Genomic DNA, 18172 nt, shown 5'->3' on the forward strand with positions numbered 1-18172 from the left:
CCACCCCTCTCTCTCCTGTCTTATTTTTGTTATCTTGTCTTCAAACTCCAGCAGATTTGTGACACAGGATTTCCCACCCCCGAATCCGTGCTGTTATCTTGTATAACTTCATTCCTTTCTAGGTGCTCCACCACTCTTCTCCTGATAAGTTTTTCATGACTTTACATGTTAGTGACACTGACGTGTAGTGTAGGGCTACTTGTCTGTCTCCTTTCTTAAAGATTGGGACTACATTTGCTGTCTTCCACACCTCAGGTAGTTCCCCTGTTTTGGTAAATCTGTTGAATATTGTTCTTAGTGGCACACAGTGCTTCTGCTCCCTCTCTAAGGGCCCATGTAGAAATTTCCGGTCCCACTGCTTTTGGTATCTAGCTCACTTAGCCGCCTCTTCACCTCATCCTCGGTTGTGTATATTGTGTCCATCCCAGTTTGCTGGAGTCCTTTCTGTCTCCACTGAAAATACTTCCTTTATTCTCATGCTGAACTCTTCACATTCTGTTTGGTCATTTTTTGTGATCTTTCCTGCTTTCCCCAGCCTGATTGCCTGGTCCCTGACTGTTGTTTTCCTCCTGATTTGGCTGTACAACAGCTTCAGGTCAGATTTTCCTTTCGATGCTATGTCATTCTCTTATTGCCACTGGATCTTACTCTTTTTCCATGTATATTCGTTTGTGGCTCTTCAGCTGATCTTATTATCCTGGGACCTTTGTCTTCTGTACTTTTTTTCATTCTCTAGTGGACTCTCTATGCATTTTGGTGAACCAAGGGCTCGTTCTGGTCTTCCCATTGCTTTTGTTGCCCTGGGTACAAACCTCTCCTCTGCCTCCTTGCATTTTGTGGTCATGTATTCCATCATTACATTTATTTTTTCTCCCCCACCAGTTCTTATTCCCATTGTATATCGTGAAGGAACTACCTCATGCCTTTGTGGTCTCCTCTTTTGTAGTTTGGCTTTTCTCATCCTACTCTTGCTCCGTCAATCTCCATCATTATCTCTGCAGTGTATTTGAAGCTCAGGACCACGTGATCACTAGCTCTGAGGAGGATTTCATAGGTGATGTCCTTAACGTCTGAACTATTCAAGGTGAATATGAGGCCTAGGCTTGATGGTTCAGACTCCACTCTCTCTCTGGTAATGTCCCTAACATGTTACAGCATGGGGTTTTCCAGTACCACCTCCATCATCATAACTCTCTATGTGTTTGGTCCCCCTTGTGGTTCCAGGTGTTCCCATTCTGGCTACCTCAGCTAGTACGTCCACCATTGCTCTGTTGCTCTCATAATACTCTTGTCTTGCCCTCTTGCTATTTTGTGGCAGGTTGTACATCACTGCAATCACCAACTTGGGACCCCCAGTTAGAAATGTTCCTACTGCGTAGTCTCTTGCTTCCCTTCTGTCCATTCTTTCAGTCTCCTCAAAACTTTAGTGGCTTTTCATGAGAACTGCAACTACTCATCTTCCTCTGTTCCCTCAATCTTTTCTTAGGATCTGATATACGGATAGAAAGATCGCACGTTATCATCCCAGTGAGCTTCGTTTCTGTGTGCTATGATGTCTGGGAATGCCTCTATGATTCTTTTGTGCCGCTTCTCACGTTTGTTTGCTATTCCATCTGAGTTGTTGTACCATACCTCAGCTTCTCTTCCAGTACTGTGTTCTGGGAGGGAGGGGGGGTTGTAGGGGCGGGGGAGTGGAAGGCCTGGTAGGATACTATGAGAGGCTGCTGAGAAGTTGGAGTTTGTTAAAGGGGTGGGGCTGTGGGTGCAGTGTGTGTGTGGGGTAGTTTTTGGTTAATTTGTTTGGTGGTGGTGGGGGATGTCGGGGATGAGGGTGTTCTGTGGGTGGTTCTGAGGAAAGTTGTGTTTGTTGGTCCTCTGCCCATATTTATCCTTGACTTTCTTTCCTGCCCTTTGTGCATTTGTATCCTCACTCTCAGTTTCTATCGTTCTTCTCACGTTCTGTCATGGTTAAGTTATATCTACTGGTATTTTGATGAGTCAGTCGTGGTTTCTGCTGCAGGATCCTGTTTTGCACTGTTTCTGACCTGAAAATCAATTTTACTGGACGATTTCTTTCTACTGAGTATCCCCCTATTCTTTGAAAATTTGTCATAAGGGTCATGTCTTTCTCTCCCATCTCCCTCATGATATATATGTGTTTATGTGTGTGCGTGTGTGTGTAGCAGGCTAAACCATGTATCCACTAACTCGCGGATTTTGCAGTAAGATATTACAAACTGCACAACTGTGGCTTTGTTGATTCAGCAGCACCAACTATTACTCCATAGTTATCCCATAGTCTATATTCTCACACTCCTCAAAGCTATGTAGTTAGTAAACTTGAGATAAGTTATAATGAATTATTCTTAGTGAATGAACAGAAGAATGGAGGGAGATTCAAATTGTGGTCTATACATATAGCAGCCCCACGCCTGTGAGCACTCAGCTTTGGAGCTCGCAGTTAGATATTATTAACAGTTAAGCTTTCAAACATTCATATCAGTGGCACTAACTGTGACGCTTCTGTCTTATGCAACAGCCTTAGAGTCTATGATAATAAATTTTCTCCCTTATTGTACACCTCAGAGCTAATGTAGTCCATAAACCTGAGATAAGTAACAATGAACAGCTGTCACTGAATTAACTGTATAATGAAGTGGGACACGAATTGTTGCCCATATATATAACAGACCCTACGTTATAACATCTGAGCTACGGAAGTGACAACAAGATGGTTTTACTACTAGGACAACAGTTACATGGTATTATCAGCAGCACCACCTTACATCCTACTGTCTCATCCCACTCACACAGTGCCATTCCTGGAGTACTCATATACCTGGAGGGTATTTACGGGGTCAACGCCCCAGCGGCCCTGTCCATGACCAGATTTCGAGGCGGATCAGTGATTAACTAAGCAGGCTGTTACTGCTGACAGCACGGAAACCCACGTACGAACCACAGCTCGGTTGGTCGATAACTGACTTTAGGTGCCAATTCAGTTCCTTCTTGAAGACAGGCAAGGGTCTATTGGTAATGCCCCTTATGTATGCTGGGAGGCAGCTGAACAGTCTTGGGCACCTGACATTTATTGTATTCTATTAGCGTACTCATGGCGCCCCTGCTTTTCACTGGGGGGGGGGTAGTTGCACTGCCTGCTGTGCGATTGCTGTGTTGCAGATTTGGGACTAGCCCATCTACGATTTTCCATGCATATATTGTGTGTCTTTCTCGACTGATTTCCAAGGGATATCAACCATTCCCAGTAATTTAGGTGCTTTATTATACATGCAGCGAAAGTTCTCTGCTTTGAAAGGGGCCGTTAGTGTTCAAGAATATTCCAGCCTAGAGAGAACAAGCGATCAGAAGAGAATCATTATCATTAGCTTGGCATCTAGTGTTACATTCCGTTATGATGGTGATTGCGATTATTGAGGGTTCTAGACATCATCAGCGTCTAAGATTATGATGATCAACCAGGTAAAACACAACCTACCTCACAATACTGTAATCATGAGATCTCATTGTCTACCTGACCTCATCCAAATAAGCTTCACTTGCATTTTTCAGGTCAATATGTGTCGCACCCCACTTTCTACCTAAACGTATATACACTGTTATTATTATTACAGTCATAACTAAGCGCTAAAACCACTAGGGTCATTCAGGCATATATACGTTATTTTAAACCTCTGAGTGTTAAAAGTGTCCAAGGCCGCAACGTTTTCTAATATGTGGTTTTTAAACAGTAATTATTGCCACACCTTAAAATTTTAAATGGGACTTTTGAAATAGAAGTGATAAGCAAATGCGTTAAAAAAAAAAAAACACACATTATAGTACAGAATTTTATCCGGCTTTCACTCAACATCCCTCACACTCTTTAACAAGTGGTGCTCTTGGAAGTGAAATTTGAATTATGCAAGTCAGTTGCTTAACAACGACTCTAATGAGTTACTGGTCACACTTAAGCATTTACCTATGAACATCAAAGAAGGTACTATACGAAACTAATATGGACTGGAGTGGTTACCTCATGGATCCAGTCTATCTTGTAGACCCACGGGTTGGCGTTGATGGAACACTCAAAGTATACGTCATCTCCCTCCTCAATGTTGCTCAGGTTTAAGGAGCGGCCAGGCCGAAGTCTAGTCACAGGGACGTCTGGCAAGAAGGTGTACAAATAAATACATTTGTTGTCGTGCAGGATGCAGTCTAGTCAGAAACCCGTTTAGCAAAGCTTCGTACGGTATGACAGTACGAACCTTTGGTGAAAAGTTTAAAGTATTAATGATTTTTTTTTATATTTTATTTAAAAACTTATAGAATACAAAAATGTACACAAACATAAAAATGTTGTCCAACATATGGACCATTGTCAAAACTTACACAAATTACATCAACGCAATCTACACCACTCCAGTGAACACTAAACCCATACACACTGAAAACACTCTCTCAAAACCTGCAAAGTGCAGGATGAGGAACCCTTGCTGCTACACAATAGTGGCACAACGCCCTTCCCCTTAACTTAGTTTGCAACTAAAAGACATTTTTCCCCAATATATATATATATATATATATATATATATATATATATATATATATATATATATATATATATATATATATATATATACATATATATATATATACATATATATATATATATATATATATATATATATATATATATATATATATATATATATATATATATATATATATATATATATATATATATATATGTATATATATATATATGATATGAAAACTCTATATAAACTAAATCATTAAGTATCATGTTATTGTAAGACAGTTGTTGCCCAACCATTTAATTATTTACATACCAACTAACAAAAGTCTTAACTTTGTCTATATGCACTATCACAACTACATTTATTTTTATAATTTATATAAAAACTTACAGAATACACAATATGTACATAAACGTCCAAATGTTGTCCAACATATGGCCCAACATCAAAATTTTCACAATACAACATCAACATAATCTATCCCACTCTAGAGAATACTAAACTATACACTCTGATTACACGCACTCAAAACTTGCAATATGCAGGATGAGGAAACACTTGCTGCTGCCACACAATATTGGCACAAACCCTTTCTCCCTAACATAGCTAGCAACTAAAAACACTTTTCCCCAATATACATATACGTGATATGAAAACTATTAACAAAATCATGAAGTATAATGTTATTTTAAGACAGCTATTTTTCCAAACCTTGTTAGTATCTGCATACCAACTTACAAATAACTTAACAATGTCTATATACACTATCACAATTACATTACCCCACCCTAGTCATAACTACCAACAAAGGCGTTTTTCTGTTAGTAACCAATAAGGTTACACTTCCCTATCCTACCCCACCCCAATTTATAACAGCACACTCGCCTACAATATTTGTCTATCCTTCCGTCAGTAACATTTCATCAATTATCACATACTTCTTAACAGTTGGTTCCACATCACCATACTGCCACCTCCTTTCCTCAGTCTGCTCCATTAACAAAAGTCCATTGTATGTAGAAGATTTCTGATGATTCCTAACAATTACATATGTTATGTGCTAACTAAACTACAAAATAAACTCTGACACAATTAAATTTCGTCTTAACTGTAGTTCCACCTGATCATACCAGATACAGTGAACTTCCCTTTCTTTGAGCACATTACTTATGCCTCATACCTTACCATGTATTCCCACTCACTCCTGTACACTTCATTCATCCATCCCCTCACACAATGCACGACTCAAAACCAACCTATGCATGTTACTTAGCATACAAGCCCATTACATATCCAACCACAGCTTTCATTATGCAAGGATTGTATCAACCTCGCAACATTGTCATATTGCTTAGCATACAAGCCCATTACATATCCAACCACAGCTTTCATTATGCAAGGACTGTATCAACCTCGCAACATTGTATGGTTTGTTTACAATAAATCAATGTTGCTGGTATTACCATACGTACAATACCATTTTTCTTAGTCAATCTTTAAACCTGATTTCTTCACATAACCTCTTCTTCTATAACTCCCTTTTAATCACAAGGCCCTAATTTATACAATCCTAGGCTTGTCAAAACCTTTCACACTAAACTTACTTGTCAACACAGCACCACTCTTTACATACCTTCCCGACCCTCACATTCTTTCGCTAAAACCTTACCTCATGCACTCCCCCCTCCGAAAACTAAAGTGATCCCGCTTATAAAGGAATCCAGTCCCTTACATATAATTAGCTCACCAATGAATGAGTCTATTGACCGTAATTTCGTGCCCTCCACTGCACCCCGTAAATAAGTTTGTTCCTACAGAGCGTACTATATATACCTGCCGCAATTGCCGCAATTGCCCCAATTCTAATCCCCCCTCAGTGTCCTCATCGCTCTCGGGCCGTGTGGACGTGCTGCGCAAAAGCTCCTGCTTTCTCTGTTTGCGCAACTTCCTGTTTTCACCAAGATGGCGACCAGTTACCGCAGGAGGAGTAACACTGTGTGTGTTGACCTAGTTAAAGGAACAATTTATCCGACGAACGCCTCTGTTTTATTGCCAACGATCATACGGGACACGTTCAACATTGACAACGATGAACTACATGGAATAGCGCTTAATGGCTCTTCGCGAATCTTCATAAAGTTCTGCAACGTAGAGGCTTATGAAAGGACGGTGACTAGATACCAGGAGAAGTCCATCTTCGTTTCATCTGGACTGGAGGTATGCCTGAGGGATGCCTCAAAATATTACACCTGGGTGAGGATACGAAATATCCCTTTTGAAGTGGATGAAGTGGATATTAGAGAGGCTTTTCAACGATATGGTGAAGTGCATGCTACGACTTTGGGTCGATGGACGGATGGAATCTATGCAGGGCTGCCTGCAGGATCCTACACCATAAAGATGACTTTGAGACGACCTATTCCATCGTATGTTGTCCTGGAGGGTTTCAGGACACAGGTGTTTGTGACCTATGCGGGACAACACAAGACGTGTCGCCTGTGTGGCGCTTATGACCACATGGCGCCCGGGTGTGGTAGGGCAGCAGCGCCGAGATCTTTGGACCTGCCAGTTGTCACAGAGTCTCAGGTGGCATCTTTGCCTGAGGTTGTGAGTGCAGCAGGTAAAGGTAATTGGGCGGACGAAGTGGAGGAAGCAGAAGAAATTTGTGTGACGCTACCAGTGGCTTTGGACGTTCCCACACAGGCAGACCCTGGTGGTGAACAGCAGCCTGTAGGGGTGGGGGAGGTCGGTGACCTACAGGTTTTACCTGAACCCCTGCAGGAGATAATCAAGTCTTTTCTGGACGAGCCAGCGGAGGAGATCCCTCCGGTAGACGGGAGAATTCTGATGGAATACGGCATACGTGCGGAGAAGTAGCTTATAAACCGTAGGCAGGAGAGGTGCAGCAGTCATAGGTGGTGACACATTTGTTCAATGTGGAAGTAGGTCGTGCCCAAGAATTAGGCAAGTAAAGAATTCCCAAGTATTAAGACCCCAAGAAGTTGCAGTGTCTGACAGGTTTGTAGATGAATGGTTCAGAGATCCAAGAGTTGCACATGTGTCTAATTTATCAACATGTCGGTTCTCTGAACCATTCATCTACAAACCTGTCAGACACTGCAACTTCTTGGGGTCTTAATACTTGGAAATTCTTCACTTGCCTAATTCTTGGGCACGACCTACTTCCACATTGAACAAATGTGACACCACCTATGACTGCTGCACCTCTCCTGCCTACGGTTTATAAGAATTCTGATGGTTGAGGAAGACCTGAGTGAATGGGTCCTGGGGCCTCAGGAGTCAGAGTCTGGCATGTTGTAGGTGCTGCAAGTGGAGGCTGAGGTGCACAGGGGGAGTGACCATACTGATATGGAGGTTGAGAGTACATCTAAAACAAGAGCTGGAGGATCGTCGGATGACAAGTGTATAACTCCAGCTCAGCGTACTGGTAAGAAGAGTTGGGCGGGAGTGACTAAGAAGGGGCAGAGTAGTGCACAGGGGGGGAGGGGGGTCCAGGCGGGCAAGAGTGCATGGGAGAAAACAGGCACAGCAAAAAGTGTAATGGACAGGCCACAGAAGCATAGAGGAAAACCCCCCTTTCTGAATCTTAAGTGTCTAACGATAAATGTGAATGGCCTTAGGGCTCATGTTAAACGTGTATGGTTGGAGGATGTTTTTAGGCGTTTTAATATTGGTGTGTGTTTTATTCAAGAACACAATTTTAAGTGTGGTAGAGATTTGAGGCTGAAAGGTTTTAGGATGTATGCAGGCAGCTCAGGGAAATTAAGGAGTGGGGTGGCAGTGGCAGTGAGGAAATCCAGCCCATTTCAAGTGCTCGTATGGGAAGAGGGGGGGAGGGGCTATGGGGGGAGATTAGAGTGTGTTTTCTAGGGATATATATGCCGGCTGATAGCAATACATGTATAAGGGTAAAGGTGACTTTTGTAAGGGGGGTTTTGCTTTTCTACTTGTGGGGTTTACCCATGGTGTCTATAGTAGGAGGGGATTGGAACTGTGTAATCAGAAATAAGGATGTGGAGCCAGGAGGGGTAGGGTGTGTGCTTGGGGTGTTGAGGGAGTCGTTGAGGGACGCAGGGGTTTTTGACATAGTCAGGGGAGATGGGTGGAGAGTGGAGCACACGTTTATGAGGAGGGGTTATGCAGCTAGGTTGGACCGTATATATATATAACTCGTGAGATTACAGTAGACAGTGCAACGACGATAGATTTAGGATTTTCGGACCATCGAGCCGTTTTGGCAGAGGTGGCTTGGGACGGGATGGTTCGTAGGTATGTGGGTTATTGGAAACTGAATGTGAGGTTACTTCAGGGAGTGGGGGAGGGGTTGGTTTTTAGAGAATAGTGGTGGCACCTCTGGGAGGTGCGCAACAAAGAGGAGGATGTATTGGAATGGTGGGAGAAGTATCCTAAATTGCAGATTAAGGAGTATTATCAGCATAGAGGACGGGATGAGGTGTGGTGGAGGTTTGGTTTACAAAAATATTTTGAGGGGCAGCTCAATGATTTTTATGAAGGGGGCAGGGAGGCTAGATATAGGGAAATAGAGGTTTTAATTGGAAGACTGAGAGACATACAAAATTCTCGTTTTGATGCGTTATGTGTAAGGGAAGGATTAGAGGAGGTCCCATGGGGAGACAAACCGTCAGGATGCGTCTTGAGGAGATTTAGGGAAAGACAGCAGATAACTACAATTATGGGATTAGAGGTGAGTCAAGGGGTGGGGGACTATAGGGTGGGCAGGAACTTACAACCAACAATGGAATGAGTAATTATGCGGATTATTGGTTTAGGGAGAATTTTAAGCAGGGGGAGGGTGGAGGGAGGGAGAGAGAGATTATAGGGAAAGGAATTCGGGGTATTTTAAGGAAGGAGGAGAGAGATATGATAGATGATAGAATCAGCGAGGAGGAGGTGGGGGAGGCAGTAATGAGTTTGAGTAGGGGAAAGGCGCCGGGGATTGATGGAATTCTTAACGATTTTTATATTACACATTGGGATTTTCTGAAGGAATGTCTGGTCTCGTTGCTTAATTGTATGAAGGACGGGGGAGCCGTCTGATTATAAAATTGTGCTGATTATAAAATTTTCACGAAGGTTTTAGGTAATCGCATGAAAAAGGTGCTTGACCGTGTACTACAGAGAGGACAGTGTGGGATCCCAGGTCGAAGCATGCGTGAGGGGCATGGGAAAATTAGGGATTTTGTGGATGGTAGACAAGGGGGGGGGAATCTTGGGTATTGATTGGAAGCAAGCTTTTGACTGTGTGGATAGACTTATGCTGTGGAGTATTTTACAAAAACAGGGTTTTGGGGATGAGATTGTGCAATGGGCGACTACTTTGTATACGCCTGTGAGGGTCAGAGTACAGGTTAATGGGAAGTTAGGTTTGCCGGTGCAGATGGGGAAGGGTTTGCGACAGGGTTGTCCCTTGTCTCAAATTCTTTTTGGATGCATGCAAGACCCATTTTATAGGCTTATAGAGAAAGGAGTGTGGGAAAAGGGAGAGGAGGGTCCTGGCAGATGTGGAATTGTGGGGTATGTGGATGACACCACAGTTTTGGTGGGAGGGGAAATAGGATTGGGGAATGTGGGACGTATAATCAAGATCTTTGGTGGGGCGACAGGGATGAGGGTTAACGGGGCAAAGTCAGAGTTATTGGAAGTAGGTACGTGGGTGGGGGGGGAACTGTATGGGTGGAATGTAGTGGATAGAATCAAGATCTGCAGGGTTGTGTACATGGCGAATGCTGGGGAGGCACAGAGTAGAGTGAGTAGAGCGATCGGCAGGATGCAAGGGTGGAGGGCCAGGGATATAACATTGCAGCAGAGGGTGGTGGTAGTAAACACACTTGTGTACAGTAAAGTGTGGGGAGTAGCAGAAGTATATCCTCTGAGGTCGTGTGATATTCAGGAACTGGAGAGGGTGGTTTTGAGGTATGTGTAGGGTTATGGCAGGCCATGGCTAAGGAAGGAGGTGGTGATGACTGGCATGCGGCAGGGTGGGCTGGGTCTTATACCTTTGGACACACGAGTGAAGGCAGTGTATGTGAAGCAGCGGTACCTGAGGGCAGGAGGGGAGAGGGGTATAAGGGTAGGAGAGGTCATGGAGGATGTGAGGAAATGGTGGAAGGGGAAGGCGTTATTGGTGTGTGAAGATATGGTGCGTAATTTGTTGACAATACGGGATGCAAGAAAAGTAAGGGTCTGTGAGCTCGGGAGGACAGATAGGCAGGGTGGGGTACTACAGGGTGTAGCTACATATCCGATGTATGATTGGAGGGGCATTTGGGAAGATTTTAAGAAGATTAGATTAAAGCCGAGGGTTCGTGAAGTGGTATATAGGTTTTTTATGGGAATTCTTGCTTCAAGGTCGGTGCTATATCGAATGGGGTATGTAGGTGATGGCACTTGTTTACATTGTGGGGAGGAATCAGGAATCGAAGACGACGAGAGCTGTTGTAAGATGGGAAGGAAGAAGGATAAGGAAGGATGGAAATAACTGGAAAAGGATGGGAAGGAGGGGAAGAGGAGGAATCAAGACAAGTGGCCCAACCACTTTGGGACATGTGGTACCGAAGTACTGGAGGCGTAGATGGAGATGTATTTCAGAAACACTGACGAAGACGATGTAGAAGGCAACAAGAACTCAGCAGGTGCTGGCTGCATCTTGCTGGATGGATGATTACTGCAACTTGAATGATGATAAGCAGCTGCAAGCGACAAGGAAGGAGCTCATCATTGATTGGTCAGTTCATAGAGGTTTGGTGGTTACCTGGAGTCATGGCGTTGTTTTACGATTCAGTTCCATTTTCAAGACGTTTAAAGCGTTGTAGAGGGAGCAAATTTATACGCATCAGCAAGTGTTTTTGGCTGGAATCTTCTGCTTTTAGTTGATCTACAATGGCCTTTAGAATAGAAAGTTCAATTGTACGAAGAGTTCCAGCTGAGCAGGAAGAATCGATGGTAAACTTGACTTTCTTTTCGATGAGGTGAGAATAAAGTTCAGGAAGCAGCATGTCTTGATGATATTTTTCTGTAGTGTAGAAGTTGATTCCATTCCATGAAGTATATTTTTTATTATCTTCATCGTTATCATGTCGAGAGTCGTGAGATGATGATTTTTTTGCTGTTTTTTCTTTCTTGTTAGGTGGTGTTGAAGGTGGAAGTGAATATTCGTTGTCATCTTCAGTAGACGAATAGGAAGACGTTTCTGGTGGCAAGGCTTCTGATTGGTCGGTTTCAATGAGGAGTGGTGGCGGTGAAGGCTTCTCATTGGACGTTGTTGGAGTGACGTCACTAGTTGTTGGTGGTGTTGGATCTGCTACATCCGAAGTTGTGACTAAGTCTTTGGTGAATCTGAGAATTTCTTCAGAAGGTGGCGATGCTGGAAATGTGAATGATGGCATGTTATTTAATGCAAATATCTCGTTGATGGTAGAGTTAAAAGATTCAGGTACAGCCATGTTCTGCATGTGAGCGTATAGTAGACAATAGTGGATCTTCGTTACGTCACATGTTGGAGGAGTGATGGTGGTGGTGGTGGTGGAGTAGATGCTTGAAGTAATTTTGTAGTGTCTGCTTGCAACTTTACAGTTGCGGCATACGTTGGTGTGTTGTTGGTAGATTTTTTCTTCGTTGCATCTTGTTGTTTCTTCATAATATCCTTTCTTGTAGGACATTTTGCTGCCAATGTATGGTGATCATTACTTTTGCAGTTTAACACGCTGGTTGTGTTGGAGCAGCAGCGGTACAGGAACTGAAGGTGTGTCCCTCACTACCACATGTAGTGCAGAACTTCTTGTCTTTTACTGGACATGCTTTGGTGATGTGAAGATAAGAATAACAGTTCCAGCAATGTTGGATGTAGTGGTATCTCTCTGCTTCGATGTAGGTGGGACTGATGTAGTAATAGTAGACAGCAAGACCTTCGTTCAGAGCAGTGGCAGCCATGTTCACGTCGCTAAAGGTGACCTTGAGCATAGACGATGCATTCGGGATTTTGGTAATGCTATCAACAGTAGCCCAAGTATTTTGCGTTTCAATGGATGACTTGAGTTCAGCAATTGATTGAGAAGTCAGAATCTTGTCCAGCTTTATTAGGAATACTGATTTTCTTGCCCTAAGGGCAGGAGAGGATGTATCAGTAAATCCTTGAGCAGTAAGAGTAGTGGTGGCTTCTGTGGTGAGTAACTTCTCTGTGGGGAGGAGGAGACGGCGTTTCATGCTGTATATTTTTGCGAAAACTTGGGGATTGTAAGAAAATGGTTAGCGAGGGTCCTGGGTATAGTGGCGGGGGGGGAGGGGGGAGAAGCATTTCGACTTGGAGGGCTTTGCTTTTTGATGTGGGCGGGGTTTCCAAGGACATTTGGAGGGCAGTGATGTATGTGGTGGCAGATTTTTTGTAAGTGTCTTGGGGTATGAGGAAGGTGGGGGGTGAGTGTCGGGTGCGGGCGCTTGCTGCGAGTGTGTATTGAACGGTTTGTAGGAATAGGGATATGGGAGGTTGTGGGTAAATAGTTTTCCATTGGCTTATCGTAATCTGACGGTAGGTGACATGTTAGGGTTGGGTGTAGGTTAGAGCTGGAATGGGTTGTTTTCCCGTGGAGAGTGAATGTGGAAAGTGTGTGTGGTAGTGGTGTATGTGTGTGTACAGTCTTCAAGTATGAGGGGGGGCATAGGAGGGGGTGAACTGAAGACATACGGCTGATAGCCTGGGGTTTTGACTTAATGACTTTAGGTAAGGATGTGAGTATGAATAGGGAGAGTGAGGCTGGTATAGTGTCAGGGGATGGCAGAGGGGGGGGCTTTCTGAGGTGTCTTGGACCCGGATGTTGGTTTTTTATAATGTGAACGAATCTGGTTAATATAAGTGACTAGAGAAAATTTTTATAATCAATTTGATTTTGGTGATATCGGTGTTAGAAACTAGACTGTTTACATGTTTATATCATGTATTTGCTGTTTAATTTGCTTTATGTAGTTTGTGGTTTTTTTTGTTAGCCTAGAGGCTGTTTTTATTGCCTTTACCATTTTTAAGGTGTAAGAATCGCAGTACCATGGTAGTTTTTTTATGTTTTCATATTCCTATGTAATGTATTTTGCTTACTTTTGGAAAGCTTCATATATGTGTTAGGGTGAACATATTATATTGTGCACTCTTGTAGTTCTAAATCATGTTTGGTTTTTCTCAGGTAGGGTGAGGAGGTCTGACTGGGGTAGGAGAGGGTTGAACTTTGAATGATGCGAAGGTATCACACATATTATGCTCTTTTGAGCTAGTACCATATGATGTCAAGTCATGTAGTGAATATCAGGTTTCACTCTTTTTTTTTTTTTTTTTTTTTTTTGGTGGACAAGAACGTTTCAATTTTCTCCCCGAGTTGGTTTTTTGTTTGTGTTTTTCTTTAGACTTTTTTGTTACATGATAGTATAAATTTCATGAGGAATCTTTTTCTTTGTCTGCGTACGTGCAGAGTTAAAAATGTGCAGTGCGTTAAATTTAATGACACTGTTTTTATATAGTATGTGGCGATCCGATACTGTGTTCTTGTATTAGTATCTTTTGTGATGTGAGAAGAGCAGTCGGTTTTTTATAACTATTGTGATGTAGTTAATAAAATGAACAATGGTGAGTTGATGTACAATATGGTGAACTGGGGTTAAAAGGGGTGGTAGGCTTTTTTACTGTTTGATTTTTCACTGACTGCCTTTCTTCAGTGTGTATAATGTATTTCAGCAGATGGGAAGGGGTAAGAGGTTTGTTTTTTATTTTCATTAATTACACGTTCTTATTTTGATTAAATGGCTTTAGTATTAAAGGCATCATGCATCTATAAGTTTGTGTGGAGTGTATAGATTAGACATATTACTGAATCTAACATTGTATAAATTTTATATTTAGCATAAGATATTTTCGACTTTTTGTATTGTGTAAAAGTTATTGTTGGTCCATTGTTTTGGAATTTTTTTTATATTTTGTACATAGTGTTTTCTGTTAGTTTTTTATATATAAATTTTATAAAATGTAAGTTGATAAATGCTAAGATCTATGTTAGTTTGTATGTCCTGTCAAAAAATAACGTGATTATTTTTGATTTAGTTTTATAAACCTCGTCATGTCATGTATATATATATACACTTTGTTTCAGGCTAAGTAAATGGAAAGGCGGGTTGCCACTATTATGTGGCTGCAAGGGTTTATCATCCTGCACATTGAAGGGGTTGAGTGAGGGCTACTAGTGTGTAAAAGTTTTGCTCAATGGATTAGGCATATTTTGTGGTGAGATTATAATGCGTAATTTTTGTTTTTGGTCCATTTTTTGGACAAAAACAGTTTTTATGTGTATATTTTGTATTATGTATGTTTTTAAATAAAATATAAAAAAAACAAATTCTAATCCCCCCCCTATTTCCCTCATTCCCCAGGAAATGTACAGGAAATCCGCCACTACATACATAATCGCCCATTTCACGTCCTCGGAGACCCCTCGTACCTCAAATGTTAGGGCTCTCAGGGTCTTTACATTGCCCCCACCCATCAACCTGAAAACTCTCCCTCAACTCTTCACAGAAATAAACGGCGTGGAAAGCTGTTTCCGGTTCACCACAGTGATCGCAGGTCGATTCCCTCACCAATCCCATTACACACAAAGCAGTCTTTGGTGCTAATATTCCCATTATAAATCTATAAACTAATTCCCTCACTCTCGGTATTAACCTAATTTTTCGAAAATCATTCCATATCATTCCCCAATCATACAAGGGGTATACCGATACCCTCTGTATGGTTTCCGTTTCCCTACTCATCTCCACCAAGCTCCCGGCCTTAAGTTTTGCTGCCTCGCCAACCAATAACAATAACCGTAGCATATTCTCACATTCAAATAATTCTTTTCCACACCACCACCTTTGCACATCCTCCATCACCCTCCCTACTCTTACCCCTCTCACCCCCCCCCCCCGCCCTAACGAACCTCTGTTTTACATACAGAGGCTTCACTCTCGGTCCCAACGCTAAAAGTCACACTCCTCCTTTGTGTATATTCGACATTACCACCTCCTTACTGAGCCATGCCCTCCCAAAACTCCAAACGTAACGTAACGCCCTCCCCTGTATCTCTTGAACCTCCTGCATCCATAATGGATACACCACAGCTACACTCCACACTTTACTATAAACCAATGAATTTACTATCATCGCCCTCTGTAGTAAGGTGACATCCCCTGCCCGTAAACTCCTTATCCTTTTCACTGCCTTCTCCCCCACCATCTCCGATTTCACTCTTGTAGCCTCCTGCTCATCAGCCATGTATATGACTCCACAAATTTTCAGCCATACCACCACTTCCCACCCAAACTCCAACCCCATGCCCATCTCTCATGCTTCTTCCCGGAATCCCCATTTGTCCCTTATGTATTACCCCTCCTATCACCTTCATCCTATTTCCCAGTATCTTAGCAAAAACCTTATAGTCGGTACACATTAACGAGATAGCTCTGTACGCACTCAGTGTTCGTTCCTCCTGCTTTTTTCTCACTAACACGACCACACCCGTCCTCTGTGCCACTCCTAACTTTCCCTCCCTCAGCATACAATTCATTGCTCTCACTAGACAGTGCTTGATATGGCTCCATTGAGCTCTATAAAAATTATTCGAAATCCCATCTATTCCTGGTGCCTTGCCAGTACTCAAATTGTAAACTGCCTCTTCCACTTCTCCCATGCTAATCACACCGTCCATCCCAACCATCTCCTCCCCCTGCGTCCCTAACTTACTCACCCTCCCCACACCTCCTCAATAGTGTTTCCTACCTCCCTCTTCCTCCACTTCCTTTGGAACCAGTAGTCAGCATAATTACTCATTCCTTCCGTAATATTTAGCATTTGTCTTTTATATCCTCCCAAATCCTCACTAACCTCTAAGTTTAAAGTAGTTGAATCTCTTTGCCTAGTCCTATAACTTCGCAAAACACTTCCCGAAGGCTTATCTTCCCACAGTACAGCCTCCATTCCTGCCCTTACAAGTATCTCATCGAATCTATCATTATGTAACTCCGCCAACCTATCACTGAGATGCATTGTTTCCATACTGCCGCCCCTCACCTTCCTCATCGCACTCATTGAGCTGACACTCCAAATAATTTTGTAACCCATTCCTCCACCTAGCCTCCTCCTTTCCCTTCCATTTATAAAAACCCGCAATACCTGGTTTAGCTCTCCTTTCCCACCATTCCAAGATACCCGACTCCCCTTCTCTAGTACCCCACAAATTTTGCCACCATTCCCCAAATGCCGCACTCATCTCCTCTCTCCTCACAAGTCTCGCATTTAATTTCCAAAAACCTGATTGTATTCTAACCATGCCTTATGGTCAGAAAACCCCACGTCCAAAGTTCGTACTCCCGTCACACTAACTATCTAATCGTGCAGCATAACCCTTCCTGACAAACGTAAACTCTATCCGCCATCCACCACTCCCCCCAACATCCCTAACTCCCACATCTTGCAAAACATTGTGCAGCGTGCCCAACACACACCCTGCTCCCCTTGGCTCCACATTCCCCGCCCCCCCCTTATGACACAGTTCCAATCTCCCCCTATGACAGTGACTAAAGGTAAACCCCGTAAATAATACATCAAAACTTCTCTTACAAAATTCTCCTTAACTCTGTGCCATCCGCCGGCATATAAACCCCTATAAAACAGACCCTAGTCTCTCCCCACTCTCCTTCCACCCTCACCACCCTTCCCCCCTCTTCCCACCTCAAAATACGTAAGGGACTGTTCTCCTTTACAGCCACAGCCACTTCACCTTTTAACCTCCTAGACCCACTCACATACAACTTATATCCTTTCAAGAACAGTTCACAACCTTGTAATTGTGCTCTTGTATGAAACAAACATCTATATCAAACCTCCTCAGGAACCATTCCACCCACACTCTTTTCACTTCAGCCCTCACAACCTTGAATTACTGCAATAAAGGCGGCTTTCCCTTCCGCTTTGGTAGGTGGCCCACTTTACTTGTCTGTTGGTTAGATCCACGTTTGGCGTCCTGCCTGACCAAACCCCCAACGCCCCATTGTCCTTTGAGCTTTTCATCTCCTCATTACCCTTCCCCCATGATCTCTGCCCTGGAGTTAGGACGGCGTCCATTTCCGACGTCCCAGCCGTTCTCGTGCGTGAACCTCCGTCGCCACACACGTCTTCCTCTTCCATGCCCTCTCTATGTACCTCAGCCACAACCGTGTGCACCTTGCCATGAATACGCAAGGTCTCCTCGGGGACTAAAGCATCATTTGATGTCTCCGACTTTCGTCCACTCTGCACATCATCCAGACTGCCCTCCACCTCACTCAAAAAGGTGTTTAAAACCTCATCCAGCAGTCCATCCTTTTGCACTGCACACTTGGCATCATTCCTCATCTTCGTCATCTGTACTGATTCCGTCCCTGCAGGTAACGTTACACATGCTTCCATCTCCTCCTCTGCCTTGTCGACTTCCTCACTCCAACTGCTCGGTGTCTGTCTTTCGACCTCACCTGTCTCCGACGCTACTGTACCTTGCTGCTGAACTATAGGTAGTGGCATCTGTTCCCTCCTTCCTATCTTC

The 18172-nt window shown here is 43.2% G+C and overlaps 1 protein-coding gene across 1 annotated transcript in view; it reads right to left on the reverse strand.

The window, feature by feature from the left end:
• Positions 1-18172, reverse strand: part of LOC138852329 (protein turtle homolog B-like) — a 269981-nt gene that overhangs the window by 175388 nt on the left and 76421 nt on the right. The window contains exon 6 of the mRNA XM_070082111.1: positions 4034-4164. Within this exon, the coding sequence (XP_069938212.1) occupies positions 4034-4164 (131 nt within the window). The remainder of the gene's footprint in view (positions 1-4033; positions 4165-18172) is intronic.

This window comes from Cherax quadricarinatus, chromosome 7 (genome assembly GCF_038502225.1).
Source record: "Cherax quadricarinatus isolate ZL_2023a chromosome 7, ASM3850222v1, whole genome shotgun sequence".
In the NCBI taxonomy this organism is placed as follows: Eukaryota; Metazoa; Arthropoda; class Malacostraca; order Decapoda; family Parastacidae; genus Cherax; species Cherax quadricarinatus.